Source organism: Corvus hawaiiensis, chromosome 2 (assembly GCF_020740725.1).
Source record: "Corvus hawaiiensis isolate bCorHaw1 chromosome 2, bCorHaw1.pri.cur, whole genome shotgun sequence".
NCBI lineage: Eukaryota > Metazoa > Chordata > Aves > Passeriformes > Corvidae > Corvus > Corvus hawaiiensis.
In genome coordinates, this window is record NC_063214.1 from 34075612 (window position 1) to 34096900 (window position 21289).

Sequence of the window (21289 nt, forward strand, 5' to 3'; positions counted from 1 at the left end):
AAAGGAAAGGAAAGGAAAGGAAAGGAAGAAAGAAAGGAAGAAAGAAAGGAAGAAAGAAAGGAAGAAAGAAAGGAAGAAAACCAAGAGGTAGAGAAAGATTTTTTTTCAATGCCATGTCTTTGGCTGGACTCAGGCATAATCTGATCCAAGTGTTCTTGGGTACATGGGCACTTTCCCAGCATAGCAGAGATGAGCATGACTGACAGGTATCTTTGTCTCTGTTGGTGCCAGACCCCTAAGCAGAGTCTTTCCTCCATTTTTTACTCTGATCAGCCTTCATATACCTCATTTATAAACCATTTCTTGGGTTATACAGCACCTCATCTCAGTCTTGGGTTCCCACCTCAAAAAGACAGAGCCCTTTAGGGAAGCTGGCATCCTTCCCCTTAGCAACACAGGTAAGCAGAGGCAGAAATTAGCCCCAAAAGGGATCAGGAACAGCTACCTTCCATCTGTGATCACACAGAGACCTTCCACCCCCCAGCCAGATGCTGGTCCCAGATGGCAGCAGTGAGATGTCCATTTCTGGGTGTTACTTCGCTCAGCCAAAGAGGGAATCAGGACCATCACTGAGCTCCAGGTCAAGCCTCAAAATGGAGACTCAGCATGACCAGTTTGGGGTGAGATGCTGCTCCCCACACATCAGTGTGGTCAACAGGAGAAGGTAAGAGTTTTGTTCTCACTGTGCTTGTGGTCGTGCAGTGTCACCAGCAGCAGTGTGTGCAGACGTGCTCAGCTCAGCCCTGTGCAGCACGTGGGCACAGCCCCCGGCTCTGCCCCTGGGTGGCCCACAGCTTTCTAAGAAGTCGCTCTCCCACCATTGAAAAGCCACTGTGGGGAGGCAAAAAGTGCTTCCATGCCTCAAAGCCTGCCTGGGCGGGAGGAGGAGGAGGAATAAATCCCTTGGAAATAAATAAAAAAGAGCTCAGAAAGGAGGGAAAAATTTCTTTGAAGCTATAAATCCTACTTTGTGCATTTCAGCATGCCCTGGCTTGGGTCCCTCTCTGCTCCTGGGAATGCCTAAGCAGCTCTTTGTGCCCTGCTATTAAGGGGAGACGAGGAGATTTGGGCGCAGTGTGGGGGACCCTCTCCAGCCCCACAGCCCCACCGAGGCCTGTGCATCACCACAAGCATCATCTCTGGGGGAAGACTTTGTCCCTGAGCCAAGAGGGGAGAAGAAAAGAGGTTTCCAGATTGCATACCTCGGCCCAGCAGCTCTGCAGAGCACTATTCAGCCTGGACAAAGGACAGGGGCCCTGGACAGCCACTGTGCTGAAGACCCCAAGCGCTGGCCCTCCCCCAGGCTGGGTGTTAAAGTTCAAGCCTTGGAGCCAAATGCCCTGCAAGGAGGAGAGGAAAAGGGAGGAAAGGAGGCTTTCCATGTCACCAGACAGAAGTTTATCCGTTTAGTTATTGACAGTATCCAAGTGCATGAGGGCTAGCCAGCTTTTGCACCGTAAGAATGTGGTGCTGCTGTTCTCAGAGAAAAATCCTTTTTAGCTAATTAAACACTACCACAATTCTGCATAAGGCATCTCAGAAAATTCTGAACTCATTTCAGAGCAACAGGATATTCTGACACACAAATCCCCTGACCTAACCTCAAACCACGGATGCAGCGAAGCCAGCACCCAGAGCCTCAGTTTCCCAGTTCAGGGTTGTGCCAATAGTACAAGAAGATCCAGCAGGTCAGGACTCTATGGCTCATTTGATTTTCATCCATCTGCTAGTGTGAGACATGGAGTTTGCTTAGCAAAGTCAAGAAGATTAGCACAGATAACCCATGGGCAGAGCCTCGATGGACCTCCTCAGGGCCAAGGACACACAGCACAGTCACATCTGCTGGATCAGCACCCAGCAGCGCTCACATCCCAGCATCCTGGAGGAAACGAGTGATTTATTCAGCTGTAGAGCTTGGGGTGGGTGTTCTCATTCCTCCATTGATCTTTCCTGGAAGACTGGTTAGAATCATAGAATCATTAGGATTGAAAAGCCCTCTAACATCAAGTCCAACCATTAACCCCACACCGTCATGCCTACCACTGAACCATGTCCCCAGGTGCCACATATACACATTTTTTCCAGGTGACTCCACCACTTCCCTGGGCACTCTGTTCCAATGCTTGAGCACCCTTTCAGTGAAGAAATTTTTCCTTATATCTGATCTAAACTTCCCATGGTGCAACTTGAGGCCATTTTCTCTCCTCTTGTTACCTAGGAGAAGAGACAGATGCCCACTTGGCTGCAGACTCCTTTCAGGTAGTTGTAGAGAGTATTAAGGTGCCCCCTCAGTCTCCTTTTCTCAAGACTAAACATTCCCAGCTCCCTCAGCCACTCCTTGTGGCTCCATCTCCTCTGTGGTCAAGTGGTCACCCTGATCACCCAGAACAGCCAGCGAAGAGAAATGGGCACAACTCAGCTCATGCAAGGGCAGATGTCTAAATAGGCCAGATGAACGGCCTCACACACACCCAGAGTGCCAGGGCACAAGCCCAGCCCAAAAAGAAAGGGCATTCATCGCTTAAACCCAGCAAGCCCTGCCAGTTCACCTTCAAGGAACTTCTGCATCCTGGCACAGAGAGGACGAGGCCACAACTGCCAGGGGGTTGTCATCCTGTTGCCATACAAAGGGACAGCCACAGAAATTCTGCATATGGGGTGACATGAAGCAGTCACAGGGGCCACAGGTGGGTCCATGGGTAGGACCACATGTAAGGCACCAACAGGCTGATTCAGGGCAGTAGTACTCAACCCTACAGTGCCTCATTCTCACAGAAGGGCCAAAACCTCACCCCTCCCTGTCCCCCCAAACAGAGAGGAATATAGAACAGACCCAGCCTGGTAGCAGGTTGCCAACTGGCTGCAGAGAGGGAAGGAAGAGGTCACAGCAGCAAAGCACTAAGATGAAGGCTGGAAAATCTGAGGGATGGAGAAGATAAAAGGGTTGGCGTTATTCACCTGCATTTCTTGCAAGGATTGGGTCTTGCTCAACGAAAAACTTCTTAAAAGCTTTGCAGGGAAAGAGAGCACTTAGGACAGAGGCACCATGACCCCACAGAACCTTTCTGACGGCTTTGAGGCATGAATCAATTAAAGCAATCACAGAGCAAAGGTTAATCAGTAGCAAGTACATCTTAAGAAATAAGTAGTCTTTCAAAAAGCAACTGCTTTTGCCAATTCCCCCCTCCCCTTTTTCTAAAGTGTCTTTTATTTCTCCAGCTCTGGAGACTTTCCAAAGTAAGGTCAGTGATTAAGAGCAGCTGCCGAAAGGACCAGACTGAGTCGGTGGCGGCAGCCGGGGCTGCCGGAGCAGAGAGGACCGGACCCGTAATTGTCACCAAGGCTGAGTGCTGTAAAAGTGTCTCAGGGGTTGAAAACCTTCCAGGGGCTCCCAGCCTAATTGGAGCAGATGGAAGCTGGAGAAACAAGGAATAGCTCACAGTTGCATCGGAGAACAGAGGAAATGAAGCAGGAGAGTAAGGCAGAGACTGACTCTAAAGCGTTTCTGCACAGGCAGTGAGACTCCAGCAGGCCTACAGCAATGCTCCGAGCTGCTCCCGGCCGGTGCCCTGCTTGCAGATATGTGCTTCTTTCTTCTTGCACCCAACACGGGAGCTGACGTCAAAACAGCCGCCCTGGGCAGCAGCCACAGCCTCATTCACACATGTACTCATTCCCCCACCCAGCCCTGCCCTCCTTCCCTGCCTGCTGCTATTCTCGTGCTCCCTGCTGCTATTATAGCACAGCACCATCACAGCCAACCTCTTACCCTGTCACCTCTCCTTGCAAGTGTTGATGAAAGAAAAGAGCTGGCACACTGTGGTGGCCCCAAGATCTTCCCTTGGCACCAGACCTGCAGAGGGTGAGTCCCAGGACAGGGTTTCTCATCTCCTTCTTGCTACAGCATCATGTGCACTCACACAGACTACAGCTGCTCAGCCACTGGAAAGGACCTGGGCCACGAGCATGGAGAGTCCATCCTGACCCTGGCAGCAGGTTTTCATCATGCTTAACACACCTTCTTCCCTGGAGACACCACAAAGACTGGCAAGGCAAACAATGACAGGGGAATAGGATCAATAGGACATGGGCATGTTCATTAAATCAATGTATCACAGAATGGTTTGGGTCGAAAGGGATTTTCAAGATCAACTGGTTCCAACCTCCTGCCATGGGCAAGGACATCTTCCTGTTCAAGCCTCTGAAATATCAATGTTTCTACTTCCTTCCTCTTTTCCTGGAGAGAGAAAGAAATGCAGCAAGTGCCAATGTCCTGCTGGTGGGGAGAATAACTGGGAACATGACCAAAGATGCTCTCTGTTTACTAGGTTTTTATAAAATGCCAAGCCCTCAACCACCAAAAAGCAGCCAGCTGTGAGTCCTGCTTGAATGCTGCTGGGAGAGCAGTGTCCAGCACATGAATAACAGGATGAGGACAAGATGTTGAGGAGAGGAGCACGTGCAGGCAGGTTGCTCAGCTCCCTCACACTACATGCCTGTAGCTGGAGCAGAGGGTGCAACGTGGAGCCAAGCCTGTGCAGCCTCAGGACTCATCCTGCCATGAGTGCCAAGCTGCTCTACCCACACCAGCTCTTTTCTTTCCTTTCAGTAAGACCTGCAACACAAAGGATCTTCTCCCAACTTTTTATCCGATCTGCTCACCTAAAATGCAGCCCTAGACCCTTTTGGGGTTTGCTGCACACCACAGAGATCTCTGGGGCAGTTCTACAGGCCAACACACAGGAGGTCACTCCAAGATGAGGTACAGACCTCTTCCTGCAAGATATCCTGAGACACGGAGTCAGGTTTGGACCAAGGCCAGGCTGTTGCTGCACATGTGCATGGTGTTGCAGTCTACAGGGAACGACCGCTGCAGAGCTCCCTGCACCCTGTCCCCCATGCAAAGCCACCGAGCTGGGGCTTTGCCAATGGGCAGGATCTGCTCCACGCTGGAGCATGTGTGTCTCAGCTGATGGGTGGTAGCTTCTGAAAGTGTCTACACACAACCTGAAAGTTTTGCCTGAAGGAGAGCCTCTGGGCTTTCAGAGAAAAGAAGGGTACATTTTCGAAGGGCCACAAACTTCTAGAAGAAAAAACAAATCAACTTTTCTCTTTTAATTTGGCTGATACTTTATCACATTGAGCGAAACTGTATGGTAACAACTTGCACAGAGGTACATTGTGAGCCGCAGGCAGCCTCACAACAAGCTGACACAACTAAATTTAAAGAACTGTGTTTCCATCACCAGAAATGATACATAAAGTTCAAAAGACACCATTTGCTCACCTCCTTGGTCCAATGTCATGTCATAAGGAAGTCCCAGGACTGGTCGTGAGAACAAGCTTTGTGTTTGTATTCTCCGCAAGGATTTCAAATTGCCCTGAAAATCTTGCACACCTTTTAAAAATTTCAATAGTGAAGTTATAAAGGAAGTGACAGCTTTGGCTCCCTTCACATTCAGAACAATTTTTAATTACAATCCAGCTGGTCTCATGGTACATTATGCCTTTTTTTGTTGTTAAATGCAGCTTAAAATCTTTCAGCACCTGTAGGAAATGATTTCTGCTCTCTCTTGTCCTTCCACCTAGTATCACCTCTCAGAACTTATATGGGGAGATGTTACATTGTGAGATCAGGATTCCCAGAGAAAGTGTAGAAGTGAAGAGAAGGTGATGTACACCATGGGCTGGACCTCCAGCTAATCAAAGCTTGCACTTTGCAACTTAAAGTTGTCCAGGTGCCAGTCTCCAGGTTCACATCAGCTGAGTGCCTGATTCTGAATTAAAATTCACTCTTTCCTAGAAGCCAAAATTCCCCTGTTTCAGTGCTAATTGTGGTTATGCCTACAAATAATGTGGGAGCATTTGGACAACAGCAGACTAAAGCCAGGGTCAAATCCTGTTTCAGCTGCAAACCGAGCTGCTCTCTGAACAGTTGCCCATCACAGCCCCCAGGGTGACTGCAGCATCAGGGCAGATAGTGGACTGCAGTGTTGCTTCCAGCCTTTCTAACCAAGTCGCGATTATTTACAGCTGTTCCCAGATGTTACCCGTTCACGGGTTATTTGTTCCTGAGTCGACCTCCCCGTTCACACGCTAGGCAAGCTCAGGGGAAGAGAGAGAGAGAGGCTCCTTTCTCTCTTTTACTATGGAAACAGCCCTTTATCCCAAGGATTGCGAATGCTCAGCCGCCGTTTCCCTCCCACCGCTGCCCCAGCTACAGCGACCCCATGAGCCACCCGCCGCTCACGCCTCATCCCGGCTCCCCTTGATCCGCTCAACAGGTCACACCAACTCATCCAGCACGGACCCTGCGTGAAGCAGGACTGCTGAGCACCTTCTCCTCCCCAGCAAACTACCAGAAAGCCCCCTGCTCGCCCATCACCCGCTTCCCTCCCCTTTTGTTATCGTTTCTCCCTATTCTCCGGCTCTCTGCGCTTTGTTTCTCGCTGAAGCCCAGGCGGGAGCCGGGTCAATCGCCCGCTGTCGCATCCCAACCAACACACTCAAAAACCCACAGATAACAAAGGAAAAGCGGAAAAAATCTCGCCACCTCGGCGCTAACTTTCAAAGCAAGCAGGGAGTAGCAGGCAGGGGTGAAGTTCAGCAGGCAGGAGCATCTCTGAGAGTTCGGGGGCAGGAGGTAACTCACCGCGCCGTGATGCACATGGAGGGGTTATTTTTGCTTTCCGCTGCACTTGGGTTGCTGTGTCCCCCGCCTGTGACACTCCGGGACGCGAATGGTGGCACCGCTGTGTGACACCCGGTATTAGAGAGGCTGCTGGAGCCGTCCCTCCCACGGTAGGAGGGGCCATGAGAGGCTTAATAAATTCAGTCCCCAAGGCTAGAGAAATTAAAATCTCATCATGGGACGCAGACAGCTGCTCATGGCATGGCTCTGGGAGACACCGGGGACTTAGGGACGAACTTAGGATTGATTCGTTCATCCCTTGCCCACCCAGAACAGGAGAGGCTCGTATTCACATCCCACCTTGGCAGAATTAAGCGTCCAAAGGATGGGGTTTGAGGAAATATCCCAAAGGAGATTCGGGAAAGATGTGTCATCGCTGACCCTCGGAATTAAAACTCCTGAACCTCCTCCATGAAAATATTTTCCATGGCTGTAAGCCCCAGGCAGGAATCCACTACACCAGGTTTCTGAGCAACCCCGGATGCAAACCCGCTTATTTTACTTGGGTTTTTGCATGGTTTTGGGCTTTAATATCTAAATCCTATTAGAGTTATAACTTCCTTTGAAGGGGGAGAGGGGACAGGTCAGTACAACAAAAACAGGTTGTATTTTGTAACCTCCAATGCACCCTGGACTTTCAGAGAGGCAAAATCTCATAATAAAGTTCCTCAGGACAGGAAGCTGCACAACCTCATGCAGCTCCTCCTGCTCCATAAAAGTTCTTTGCCACATTAGAAGCTAAACAAACATCCCCTCCAGCCCTGAAGGGCTCTCTGAAACACTACTAGTGCGGTTTTTCTGTCCCTGTAGTTTCTCACATTGGGATTTTTCTTCTTAGGTGAAAAGACAGATCAGGGGGTCCCTCAAAAGCAAAATCAGCAAACTGCCCTTGGGAACAGAGAGGGCAAAAACATGCCAGAAAGGATGGTCCAGCAGATTTTTGTGCCGTTCACATTACAAAGAGAAACTTTTAATTAGAAGATGAGCTACAGAGGTGACAGCCTGGTTCACTCCAAAACTTAACGATGAGCAGAAGGCACATAAGAGTTCCACTTTAAAACAGTCCTTACTTAGCACTTGGTCCTAAAATAACATCACTCTTCCTGTGGAATTGGGAGAATTGGAATTAAATAAATTCAGGAACCACAAGGCATGAAGGTAGAAGCAGCTAGTTTTATTGCTGGTGGTTTTCCAGCTAACATTTAGCTGGCTGGGGTAAAAACCCATGGGGCTGTGTGTGAGCCTCTAGAAAAATTAGTTGCTTTATGGTCTAATTCCTGGAAATCTGATAAATAGGGCAGGAAAGGGTGAGATTAAGAAGACTGGTGGCACTAATGAGATTTAGGAAGCAGCAGCTATTCCAGGTACCCTGCAGTTTTAATCTCCTGAGTTGATCCACTGGATTTTTCTCCTTATGTATTTGGGCCGTGTTGAACCCAGATTCATCACGGGGCCCCACTGAGGTCCTGCAGGTCCATGGCCAGAGGAAGCATGGCATGGGGGTGGCCTGGAAGGCTTAAGGAGTAGTGGAGAACACAGAGAGCCAGAGCACTTTGCTCTGCCTTTGAAGACAGTAGTAAGGTCAGCAACTCCCCAAAGTAAGTTCTAAAGGGCCTTCACCATCATCCCTTTTCTGGCTGCTATTATTCCAGCTGCTGCATCTTCATGGTGTGTATGAACCCCAAGGGTTATAGGAAGATAAGGGGACAGGGTTGAGCAACATCATCAGCCCAAAAAAGCTCCTTACAGTGGAGGTAAGAGCCTGAAAAATGAAAAAGCTTATTAAAAGCACAACCATAGTCTTACCTCCTAACAAGCAAAGAAAACCTCAGATATCTTTGTTCTCTGCCCTAAAACATCTCTGTGGTTTTGCTTTCTTTTGGGTATAGAGATGCAAAGCCTTCAGCATCAGTTTCCTCTGCAAACACCTGGCAAGACTGATCAGCTGGGCAGATGCTGCTCTGGCTTCAGTATCTTCAGCTCGGAGTTCACCAGCTTATCTCAACCACAAAATCCTCACCCAGTGTCCCAGTCAATGCCCTAGACCTGCCAGAAACTGGGAATGAAGGCAAGCAAGGATCTGCTGGAGCCCTGCCACCACCAGCAAGTCCAGCCTTGGAGTTTATGAGTCCCTAAAGGAAATGCCTGCAAGGGACCAGTGCTGTACAAACCCTCTCCAAGGATATCAGCAGGGTAGGTCAGCCTTGAACCCAGTGAGTTTTGCTTCTGTGTCAGGACAAGATAAAACCAGGGCAAAAATGGCACAAACAGGGAGTGGGGATGGTGTCCCTGCCCAGCTGCCAGCCACATCATGGAGTATTTTGGTGGGAAATACATATGTTCACACCCTCCTACCCTAAGTCCTCTCACAACACACTGCCTTGGCAGCAGGAGGGGCCAGCATGTGTCCCCATCGTGTCCCCCATTCCACACAGGACATTTGCCCAAGGAACAGCTGCTGAACTTTCAGAGCAGGTGATTCATGCGGGTAACAATATTTAGGACAGAAATGGCAGAGTTTATGGCAGTTCCAGGAATGATAAGGGAGGAGGGGGGAGAAGGAAGTGACCTGAACAAAAACCAGGGAGAGCATCAGCACACCCCAAAGTGTTGGTGTGGGGGGGGACAGGGTAAAGCAGAGGCACAGTGCAAATGGGGAGCAACAGGTTTGGCAGGATGCTGGCAAGCCTCCATGGAAACCTGGGCCTGGCCCTGCGCCTTCATCCTGGGACACCTCCTTCACCAACACTTCTCAGGCTGCTTGGGTTGATCTGAGTTGTTTCCAAATGTACTTGCTCCCAAGAAATGCTGCTGTCCCTTCCCGAGGATGGCAGCAGCTGTGGATAATGGTGCAAAGTCCAACCAGTTGTGCCCAAGATATGGCAATTTATTCTGGAGTGTGCAAGCCACCAGGTGCAAAACTTAACCCAAGAGTCAAAATATAAACTCAAAAAAATCACCTCACACAGGCAGAATGGCCAGGCAAGTCCTCCCAAGTCCTGGGGTTCAGGGAGGAGCTCTGAGCCTCGTTTCTGGGAAAGCCCCATGCCTCAGGTGGGCAGCAAGGGAGACCAGGCAGATACATCATGAGCCTGACCATGGGGGACCAGCCCCAAATACAGGCTGTGTGGAGTGGATGGAGGGAGCTTTTACATCGTCCTCAAAGCAGCTGGCAGGGACACTCTGCCTCTCACAGCTGTTCCTGCAGCAGCTCCACTTCCCGCTCTCCCACAGCACAGCTGGCTGCTGCTGGAGTGGATACAGCCTTGTCTAAAGGGAGGAAGGGACAGTCCTCACTCTTCTTCCGTATCTTGTGGCTGTCCTTTAAGAAATGGCATCATTTTGTCCTTTCCTGGCAGAAATCAGAAGATTGCAACACACCCACGAGGATACAGCCTGAGGTACCCTGAGAGCCCAAGGGACTCCCAGAGGGGAAAATCATGCAAGAACCAGTGAGGAAGAAGAGGGTGTGATAAAACATCCCTTGGCCAAATTTTTCTGTGTCCAAGAAACGTAATGTGGCAAATGGTGAGGGAGGACTGTGACAGGTCTCAGGAGTGAAGCACTTCAGAGTTTTGTTTCTTGAGCACACAGGCAGCTGTTCTGTGTTGCCTCCTCCTCCTCTTTGGTCGGTGATCCTGGAGGTCCACGTTAGCCCTACCCTGATGGTTCCTCCCTCCAGAGTGGTGGGGACGTCGCAGCAAGATCCCCCACTATCCCTGGGTTACACACCACCCTTCAGGGAACTGAGCAGCCAAAGAGTTTTGTGGGGACTCAGAGCTGATGTCCCATTTTGGACTGGCAAATATGGTTCCCACCACTCAGGCTCTTAAAACTGTGCTGTGCCCCATGTCTCTCAGCCTGGGCTGTTGCTCGTGCTGCAGCTTTGCCACCGTGGAGCCTCTCGGGTGACACTTGTCATCACCAGGGTAAATCCAGAGAACTCACTGGGTGCTTCTTATCCTTCACATGGTGGATGGCATGGGCAAAGAGACACAGGCTGGCCAGTGGGACCCACCATCAATGAGACCTCCCTTCTCCAGCACACCAGCACCAGTGGTGACATTGCCTAAAGCTCCTGCACCCACTCAGGAGCACCCAACCCATTCTCCTTGGTGCAAGGGGAGACCTGAATGGGCTGGTGCCTGCTCTGGGGACATCACTATCTTTCTGTGCCCCAGCATTACCACTGATCTCATGCTGGTCCTTCCTGGGCTGGGACCTACCTGGTGGATTCTTCATGGTGCAAAAAAGATGGGACAATTTACAGTGTCCCTGGGCTGGGCTGTTCCCAAAGCCTAGGCAGCTTCAGAGTGACTACAAAACACAAAGGCCTTGCGTGAGAGGTGGGGTTAGAGGCTGATGTGGTTAGAAAATGTGAGGAACAGAAGAAAGTGGTGGATGCTTCCTGTCTAGGGGCTTCCTGTCCTCTCCATGAGGCTGGGTGTGAGGAGCCAATTCAGTTTTGTTATGGCTCAACAATGGTTGTCGGAGGCATGTGGAGGAGGGGTGCACATGTGCCAGGTGCAGGAGGCAGCTAGAAGAAGCCTTGTCTCTGGGGTGCCTTTTCCTGGCAGCACCTCCCATGAGACAGGCAGTAGGAGATACTGTGGAGGGGCTTCTCCGATCGGGTCTCTGCCAATGGGTGACAAAGAAAGGCTGGACTGGGCCAGTGGTTCCCTGTTAGCGAGCGGACTTTGGGAGGGGCCGGGGGGGTATAAAAACTGACCGCACTGCTGCTCGCTGGCGGGGCTCGTTCCCTCCTTTGCCCTGGCCCCAGCCTCCCTTCTGGCTCTCCTGCCCTCGCTGGCTCATCCTCACACCTGTCCTGCCTTCCTGTGCCCCTGACCGCCGCATTGGCACTTCGCCCCGCGTCATTGCCTGGGCTGCCTGTTTCCAACCCCGCTGTCCCGATCCAGCCCCTCGCCGTGACCCTGTCCAGGCTCCTGCTCCTCCCGTCCGAGCTCCCTCTCACCGCGTGTCCGGGGCCGTCGCCGCGGGAGCCGCGCCCGCCGGGAGCCGCGCAGGCTCGGCCGGAGCCGGCCCTGCCACAGGCCGGCAGCGGCACAGCCCTGCCTGGACACCGCCAGCACCGCCCTGCCGGGCTGGGGGTAATGCCCTCTTCTTCGCTCTGTCCCTTCTCTCTCCTCTCCCCCAGTCCTTTTCCATTTTCCTTTCTTCTTTTCTGTCTCTTCTAGCCCTCTTTTGTTTGGGCAACTCCTTTTCCTTCTCCTTTCTCTTATCAATAAGCAGCTTTTCAGATACAGCATTTGCCTCATGTGGCTTAATTTCCTTCCCGACCATCCGTTTTTAAAAGAACTCCTCGCAGTTCCCCTCAGTGAAATGCGACACAGGGGAATGAAAAGGAGTGGCACTGAGGGAGCAGTTTGCCCCCCAGTTCACTGCCCTCCTGTGCCAGTCCAGACTCACTCCCCAGTCTGCCTCTGAGCATTTCAGCTCTCCACTGGTGAGAAAAGAGAGGACTCTTACCTGCCTGCCGCCCTCCAGGGCACAATCCAGGCACACCTGAGCCCTGGACACCATTACAGCTGCACACGTGGCCAGCAGGACCATGACCTGGACTGTCAGAAAAGCTGTCAGCCCCAAATTTAGGCAGGTTAGTGGTTTTAGGGCGCAAGGAGTGGAATGAGGGATGAGTCACGGTTCACTTCGCTCCTGACTGCATTCACAGGGGAGGAGCCTCTGCCCAGCAGCCTCTCTCAGCCCTGCCAGCCATCGTGGCACAGTACCTCTTCTCTTTTACCAGACATAACCAGTACGTCAGAGCAGACCTGGCCCACCAGAAAGTCCCACCAGACCTGGGAGAAGCACAAGGGTGTCGGTGAACCCAGCATTAGGGACCCATGCTCGGATGGGAGCAGAGGGCTCACACATAACCCATGAACCCATGGCCTGGGGGGAACACGTTTGCCTTAGGAGGCCACTGCAACTTAAAAACGTGAGAGGAGCAAAGCTGGAGGAGGGAGGATCACAAGGGAACAGACACAGCGGGACACCAGATTCCACCTCAAGATGACCTCCTTATCCATGCCCGCTGCCTTCAGCGTGCATCCTCCAAAAGAAACAAAAAGTTTCTTTTTAGGTTGCTCGTAGAAAATGAACATGTAATGAAAGGACTCTTCTGTGCAGCTGCCGGGAGAGGGCATCACAGCCCCAGGAATGAGGAAGCATCGGACAAGCCCAGCCAGCTCCCTGCTCACCGTGTTCAAGCTACAGAGCCTCCTCAGAGATGAGCTTGAGAACCAAAACTTGGGAGTCTTCTGGGTGCTGCTGGAAAATGAGGGACCCAGTCAAAGCATCCTCAGCATGAGGAGCTGCAGTGTTCCTGCAGCATGTGCTAAGGAACACCTCTTCACTGTCGTACCTGCCAGTGTATTGCTTCTCCTATCATTTATTCCCCTATTTTGTTCCCAAATAAACAAATATCCTGAAGGTACACACACAATAACTGTTCCCACTAGGATTTAGCTGCCAGTGTGCTCTGTCTGGCTCAGACCCAAAGCTGTGTTTTCCCCAAAGCTTTTTCCCTCTTTCCTCTCCTGCTCCCCCTTCACAGATCAGCTGGTCTGACACAAGGCGTTGTCACCTTGTGTCCATCTCCAGAATCATTTCTCTCCAAAACGTCATTATTTAACTCCAATTATTTAACACCAAAACTATTAAGCTATCAAATAAGCCTTCAATAATTATATGTTTTTAAATTTGGTTATGAATTTTCCTTCAAGGAAAGGTGCCTTGGGCTCTGAAGAGCCTTCATACAGGTTATACTTCATTGAAATCAGCATCAACCATTTCCTAAAGCCTTGACATCATGCATTGTCCAACATCTCCCATCCCCCATCAAGTGCTGGACAACTCAGTCAAGTTCATCTCAAGGGAAGAAGCCTCCAAGACAGAAAGTTCTCCCCAGAAACCATGGATAATGGTAGCTAGTTAGAATACACTCTGCTCCCTCCATGGGACAGGGGGTAGAGCCACCAGGACCAATCCTGGGCATTTTTAGGGGCACTTTGAGGGGGGTGTACATTACCATGAGCAAAGTTCGCCTGGTATCCTGCTTTGTGAAGCTTCACAGGAAGAGAAGTTGTTCAGGCTAGAGAAGAGAAGACACTGTGGAGACCTTGGAGCACCTTCCAGTACCTAAAGGGGTTACAAGAGAGCTGGAGAGGGACTTTGGTCAAAGGCACGGAATGACAGGACAATGGGAAATAGCTTCAAAATGAAAGAGAGAAGGTTTAGATCGGATATTAGGAAGAAATTCTTCACTGTGAGGGTGGTGAGACATTGGCACAGGTCGTCCAGTGAAGCTGTGGATGCCCTCTCCCTGGAAGTGTTCAGGGTCAGGCTGGATGGGGCTTGAGTGACCTGGGTCTAGGGGAAGGTGTCCCTGCCCATGGCAGCGGCGTTGGAACTGGAGGATCTTTAAGGTCCTTCCAACTCAAGCCATTCTGTGATTCTGCAGAGGTGGTGTTGGCCCAGTCAGATTTCTTTTCTCTAATGGGACAAGGACATCCAATGTGGGATGCTACCACATCATGGCAAAGAGAATCACCCCAAATCCCTGCCAATTCGGCTGCAACGTTCCTCTTGCTCAAACATTGGGGCCCCCATCTTTGTAAAATACAACTTGATGGGTATCTCCTCTAGTTTTCCTGAAAAAAGCTGATGGAAAGCAATCTCCAGCTCCAGCATCTGTTCTAGGCAGAGGGGGGTTTATGGAGTAACACTGATTTCCTTATTCTAGGTGGTCAGGTCCCGCATTCATCCCTTTTTTCTCAGTGGGTTCTCTAAAACCTGGCTTAGCACCATCTGACTCAGAGGAGCTTGGCAGAGCTTCTTCCTGCTCCTCACCCCCATGTTCCACAGATGCTGACCTCAAAGTCCTCACAGCACTGGGTTGGGCTTCTCAGACTTCAGAATAAAACATCCAGGTCAGATGAAATCCAGGCAGTATGATGAACTCTTGTTCTTGTTATCAGCCTTGTCCCACCAATCCTGGAAGAAAAACTGATGCTGGGAAGGTGGGTGCACATACCCATCTCAAATCCACCCCTGATTTCCTCCTCCACACTAGGAGCCTCAGACACCAAACTTTATATCTGGGGGGAAAAAAGCATCCAAGCTGCCTCCTCTTCTTCTTCAAGATGTGGTCTAGATCCTGCTTCCAGCCTGCTTTCCAGAGCATTAACTATGTCCAAACAAGTTAAAATAAGAGGTGAAAGTCACACTTGCTGCAACAGCTTTTAGTGTAGTCATTTTGCTCAATCAAATGAGATCTGATTAATCTAAAACAGGTCAGAGAAACACAACCCCTCTTTCAAGCACCCCCATTCATTTCTACTATCACTGCAAGGGTCTTTGAAACAGCAAGTCAAGCAGAACCAAATAATTAATCAAGGTCTTATTTAAGGTTTCAATTTTTATTTTTAAAATGGCTGAGCTGACCTGGCACATTAAACAAACTCAGCAGTACAGTACAGGAGAGTTATGCCAAGACAGCATGGAGAGAAATACATTATCCAGCAGATTTTAAAACTGCAACAGCCTCTGTATTTCCAGGTGGGACATGACACAATGACATCTACCAACAGCGGAGAGCTGCAGTCAGAAATCAGTAGGTGCAGAGCAAAAAGCCTTCTTTACAAACACAAGACTGAAGTTGGGCGGCTGCTGACACGATCCCAAAGCAGAGCTGATCTCAAAAAGACACGACACTGATGCTGCAAGGCAGGAGGGAACGAGCTGCTTGTCATCCACAGAAACCTGTGTTAAATTCATTTCTGCTGTTTCACACATTCAGGAAATCTGGCCTCTCTCTTCAGTTCCTTGGCACATCAAGGCCATCTCCTCCATTCTAGCTCCACTTTTCCTTTTCAGCTGAATTTTGTCATTTTTTGTGAACCTCCTGGATTAGCTCCAGCTCTTAGCACAGGCTGTGACTCAGAGCCATATTGCTGCTCCAGTCTCCACTTTCAGCACCTTTTCCCTTCTCAGGCTCCTTTCTGCTCTCCTCCTTCAGACACGCTGCTGCCTTGAGATGCAGGAGGCTGATGTGACAGTCCCTGAATTTCCTCAGCAACTGTGTCATTGAAGTTTTAACCTTTGCTTCATCCTACCCTTTGGACCAACTCTGTCTCTTTCCCACCGCTCCCTGTAGGCTCCATTTTGGCAGGAAGTTTCTATCCAGCTCCCATCCTTATTGCAGTTTTGTTGCTGTTGGCCATTCCCTGTCAAAGTCGGCAGCTGCTTCTTTAAGATCCCACCTTTGCCACCGTGAGTTGTCATCAGCAACAAACCATGAGATCCTACAGCATTCATTACACATATGCTTCATCCAGTTGGGCTTACAACCCCAAAATACATCTACAGGCTCTCTATTACAGCTGAAATAAGAAGCCATTAAAAAGTCTTACTGTTTTACGGGGGAAAGATGAGCAGATAATCAGTTCACCTTTAACAGTTTTAACACTGAAGATGTTGTCATTCACCAGACAAATGGACTATGCAAGCTGTAAAATTAGGAACGGGCTTCAAACAAATATTATTCTTGGAAACTGGTCAGAACCAATTTTGCTGTCAGCCAAGAAGGGTGGGTTCTAAGAAAGCAAGCACCTAGTACAGACCATTGCAATCCTTTCTTGCACAGTACTCTGCTGCAAACGTGCCCTGCTTACACCGACCAGCAGCATTTTGAGACAGATGGATTAGGATACTAACAGAGATCTCAGCTAAGAGCCAGACTTTTATACACCTCACAATCCTGAGCAGGCAACATTCTCAGTACTTTTTCAAAACCAACCCCCTGAAAAGGGACATCAAGCTGGCAACAAAACACAGCAACCCCAGCTGCTTTGCAAAACAGTGGCTTTTGTGTCAATGTGGTGTCTACCCACCAAACTTCTTCTCAAGCCTTAGCCAGATCTTTTAAGTCAAGTAAGTGTCTCCATGGAAACCTCCTTTCTCAAGGAGCCTCCTTTGCTGGAGAAATCCCTGCACCCCTTTTGTTTAAAAGGGGAAGGCAGTTTGGTAGGAGCATAATGCCTGCCTAGAGAAGTGCCTGTAGGAACTAATCAGTCAGATTTATGTTCTTTAAAAACACGTCCACTCAATGAAGACATTTCAGGGATGGCTAAAGGTGTGCTACTGCTGCTGCAGCCAGCCAGTTCTGCTGTGCCCTCCATCCCTGGCTCTTCACTCTCAGCCTCACAGAATCTCCTGAGCTAGAAGGGATCTGCAAAGATCATTGAGTCCAGCTCCTGGCCATGAACAGGACAACTCCAGGAATCACACCATGTGCCTGAGAGTGTTGTCCAAATAACCTGCCTTCTTCCCACATGGTCTCCTCTCACACACATACACCTCACACACAAACTCTTGGACCCAAGTCAAATTGTTTAGAAAACCTCTAAACCCTAAAAAACCCTAATAGCTAAAGTAATATAAATCAATGCCCATGCTTGAAACATAGGAGAAGTCTTATTGAAGCTACCATCAATTGATACTCAAATAAGACAATCTCTGTGTTTAAGAAAAGATTAGTTTTAGCCTCTTCCTCCACCAAGCCCTTTGTAAACTGTAGGATATGAAATTATTTCTGGTATAAGATTGCTTGAGATCCCTCAAAAAGGAAACCAATTTTCTGAAAAGACAGTCAAAACAATTGAATATTTAATGTTCTAATATGGAAGAGAGAACTTAATTATTAATTTGCCTGCTAATATTGAAGGGCTGTGATTAAAAATGGTTTCAACTCAGGCAAATCAGTTAATAAGAGAAAGTTAGGGGGGGAAAAAAGGCACCAAAGAAGCTGTTAAGTTGTAGTCACTTTCAAGTAACAGCAGGACCAAGATATTCTCAGAAAAATAAGCCCTAGAGGTTAAATTTTCAGTCAGAAAGTCACTGTTTAAGAGCCCTCTGTAGACAGGAAGGTGCTGTAGACAGGAAGGGCTCTTCAAAAGCTAACGGAGATGCTGGTGCCAGGCAACTCACACATAAAAGGACAGGGGAGGAAACAATGCATTTCAGAACAGCTAGAACGAAATAAATCCATTCTCCTAAGATTAAGCTAATTACAAATTTTTTTAAAGATTTTCGGAGAACATAAAAACATGATGTGTCTGGCAACCGGAAACCAGGTCCAGGCACGCTGTAGCAATCGCTGCCTTTTCCCACCCACCTATCACGAGTGGGGACAAAACAGCCTGGGACAAGATGACACACAGGCATGGGCAGAGTCTTGCAGCTTTTCCCAGCAGAACGAAAGGCTTTTGGCAACACCCCTCTCCAGCAGCCAACAGAAACCAGGCAGGAGCGAGTCAATGTGGAAGTCGATGAGACAGAAGCACATTGTAAGAGGAGGGATAAACAGTCGCTGTTAATCCCTTTCCATTATGCAATAGAGGATCCAGAAGAGCAACTTAAACCACATAAAAATAACCTTTTCTATCTTCTTTGGGGAAGTTTAGCAGAAATCTTGCTGCAGGAAAATAACCTCCCATGCATGCTCGCAGATAGGGCACACCTGCATTAAGGTTCTCATCTCAATGAGATGCAGAGAAGGGAGTGGGGAAGGGAATTAAAGAGAAGTCAGAGACATTAAACACATTGTGGATCAAACTGAACCCTCTGCTGTCAGAAAAACAATCAATTTCCAAGTCTGCCAGTCAAATGAGATTTTAGATCAAGAAAGATCCAGCCACTAATTCTTTTCCTCCCACATATGCCATCCTGAGTCTTCCAGAGGGAATACAAAGTCCTTTTCAAAGGGAATTATTCAAGCATAGTGGCCTTCCATTCCACAATTTCCACCTAGGCTCCAAGCAGATGAGCTCATTAATAGATCATATCCCTTTCCAGGTTGGCAGCTCTACTGTTTTGCCCAAGGAATTCATCCTTGGATACAAACTTTGTGAAAGGAAACTTAATAATACTGGGAAATTAAATATACACGCACAAAGGGAGAGAGGCTGCAAATTTGGGCAACAGATTTCACCCCTCAGCCTTGTGTCAAACAGTGACCAACCTGGAGCACAAAGAATGGGAGAAGGCCCCTCAGAAGCAAAAGAACTCACCAACTACCTCCACCCAGTAAAGCTGGTATAAGAGCTGTCATGGACTGTGGAGCCAATCGGAAAAATTTATTTCATTAAAGCCCAGGTGCAGGGAGGAAAGGGCTGAGCCAGCAGCAGGTCTCAGCAAGAAGGAATGAATTTCTGTCCAACACAAAGATGAGAGGTTACTCCAGAATAGGTTTAAACTCACCCCATGTGTGACCAAAGCAGTACAGAGAAAGCAGCTCCTGCAGTTACAATACACAATTTTTTATCGATTTTCTCTGTGTGTAAAGTTACTCCCTTGAGGGCCACTCACTATCCCAAAGGACTGCAGAAGAAGGGGTAAGAAACAAAGGTTATATTACTTCATTCAACACATTCAAGTACCTGGTCACCATAAGAGCAATGACAGACTTGTCTGGTGACAGTGAATTCTCCAGTTCTCCCCTAGCCCCAAGTTAAGAAACGCAGCAGTCACTTTATTAAAAATCAGTATACAGTTGAACATAAGCCCAGTGTTTACAACCAGTCCCTCTTCTAGTAGTTCCAGGTTTCCTGATGTTTTACAGACTATTGGCAACCCGAGGAATCAGTAGCATAAAGAAACTATAATTTCAAAAAATTCTTGTCTCCACATCTGCAAGGAGAAAGCAGCATCCATTATCAGTTTGTTTTCCATTGAACTTGCTCTAAGAAACAAGAGTTTTCAACATATTTTGCAGGCAAATCTTATCTTTAGAATAGAAATTGCTTTGTTTGTTTATCACACAGGGTAGGGTCTCTAGAAAGCCTCACAGCGCTGATAAAATAACCCTAAAAGAGCTCTCTGTCGTTTTTTTTCCTGCGATTTATTTCCTAGAACAACAAAAAAAATATTTGAGATTTGTTTAACTAGTAGAGTTGCCACTAAAGGGGGAAGGGAAAGGAAGGGGGGAGTAAGGGGGCAGTTCACACAATTTGGCAAAGAGATCATCCATGAATTAAGTTCTCCAATGGCTGCAGGAAGCACACAGAGGCTTTGCCTACGCTTCCTCGAAGCATCCAGCAGTGCTGCAGGAGGGATGCACCTTCACCCCCTCGTTCCCCTCTCTGCTGACAGCTGTTCACATTGCTGCTGCCTGCTTCCTTCCCTCCTCGAGTCATCCAAAGCACAGAGCAGCCTCCGTGGTGTAATAGCAGCTTGGCAGAAGCAGGCAAAGTGCAGCCAGCAAAAGATTTAATTTATTAAGATAAACATGGTCTAAGGCTCCACATTATTTTTAAAAATAAACACCGTAAGAAATACGAACACAAACTGGCTTCGCTACGTGGAGGTCAGGTTCAGACGCTCTCAGAAAGATCTCCTCACCCATACAAAATGTTCTTCCCCTCTCGTCCCCACCACAAGGATGGAAGGAGAGTTCACCATGTAAGATCAGCCCTGTCCCTGTTGTGTGCCCTTCCCTGTACAGTGAATGCCACCCTTCAGGGCAAGTCAAAGTTGTCAGAACACCCCTGCAAAGAAGGAGCAGAAGGGGAGAAGGGCAAGTAATTCAGTCTCTGAAATGAACATCTAAAAGTCTTGACATGATGACTCTGTGTTGACTTCACCACTTTAGTGGTTATTCTTGGCTGCCTCTTTAGCTGCAATAATCAGAGGAGTGAGACTGGATAGAGGCTTTGCAATTTTCAAGAACTGGTGCTAGGACAAAACAAAAGAAAAAATGGTTAGAATTTTTCAGAACATGCTCCAGAAGTGGCTATTCTAAACATTTTCACCTAAACCCATATGAAATCTAAGAACCTACTCTACTCTCTGTACACATGAAACCCGAGGATCTGTCACTACCACAAAATTCTGAGGATTGCCTGAAGTGATGAAGAGATTTGCACCCCACACATGCTAAATTACCCAACGTTTGTGCATGTTCAGGATCAAGCAAAACTCAGCGAATTCCCCTGAGGAATTAAAAAGTTGCAATATCTATACTGAAATCCAGTGTGATGGAAGGTGTACTAAAATCAACCTGTGTGACTCAGACACAAGGCACAGGGCTCTATGCAGGAGTCGCCTCTCATTTCCCTGTTCCCCATTGTCACAGGTCTGGAGAAAGCATTGCCTTGGCCTTCTACCAGATATCAGAAATTTGCAAAGCAGCTGAAATTGAGAAGAGCAGCACAGAGCTTGCAACACAGCACCATTCAGTCTGCTACATTGGTGCTCTTCTTGAATTAAAACAATATCAAAACAGCTCTCAGAGAGTGAAGGGCAAGTCCACAAGCTGTTCTGAAAACAAAAAGCAATGATAATCCACAAGACTTCTGAGCATCAGAAGGGATCAATCACCCAAGGCAACACACTTCAGAGATGGAAAAAAATAAGAAGTAAAAATTCAGAGGCCACAAGGTAGTTAAGAGCAGGCTGAAGCGTTACAGTCAGAATGTTCTCCTGCTCCAAGGAACAGGACATAACTTCTTTCTGATATTTTAGGACTGAAAAGTCCAGAAGAAAAAGTGATCTTTCAACTACTGCCATTCTGTCAGC

General features: G+C 48.5%; 2 protein-coding genes across 12 annotated transcripts in view; both read right to left on the reverse strand.

Annotated features, from left to right (window-relative positions):
• Window positions 1-6774, reverse strand: part of GDPD4 (glycerophosphodiester phosphodiesterase domain containing 4) — a 38906-nt gene extending 32132 nt beyond the window's left edge. For 2 of the 6 annotated variants that reach the window (XM_048294347.1, XM_048294342.1), the window contains exon 1: window positions 6653-6771. The gene's annotated coding sequence lies outside the window, so the exon portion shown is untranslated. Of the gene's footprint in view, window positions 1-5287; window positions 5399-6652 lie in introns of all 6 variants that reach the window. The other 4 variants (XM_048294345.1, XM_048294339.1, XM_048294340.1 and 1 more) reach the window with 3 other exon arrangements.
• An 8327-nt stretch (window positions 6775-15101) lies between these two features.
• Window positions 15102-21289, reverse strand: part of PAK1 (p21 (RAC1) activated kinase 1) — a 75592-nt gene continuing 69404 nt past the window's right edge. For all 6 annotated transcript variants that reach the window (XM_048294353.1, XM_048294354.1, XM_048294351.1 and 3 more), the window contains one exon: window positions 15102-20446. In XM_048294353.1, the coding sequence (XP_048150310.1) occupies window positions 20360-20446 (87 nt within the window). In that variant the 3' untranslated portion in view covers window positions 15102-20359. The remainder of the gene's footprint in view (window positions 20447-21289) is intronic.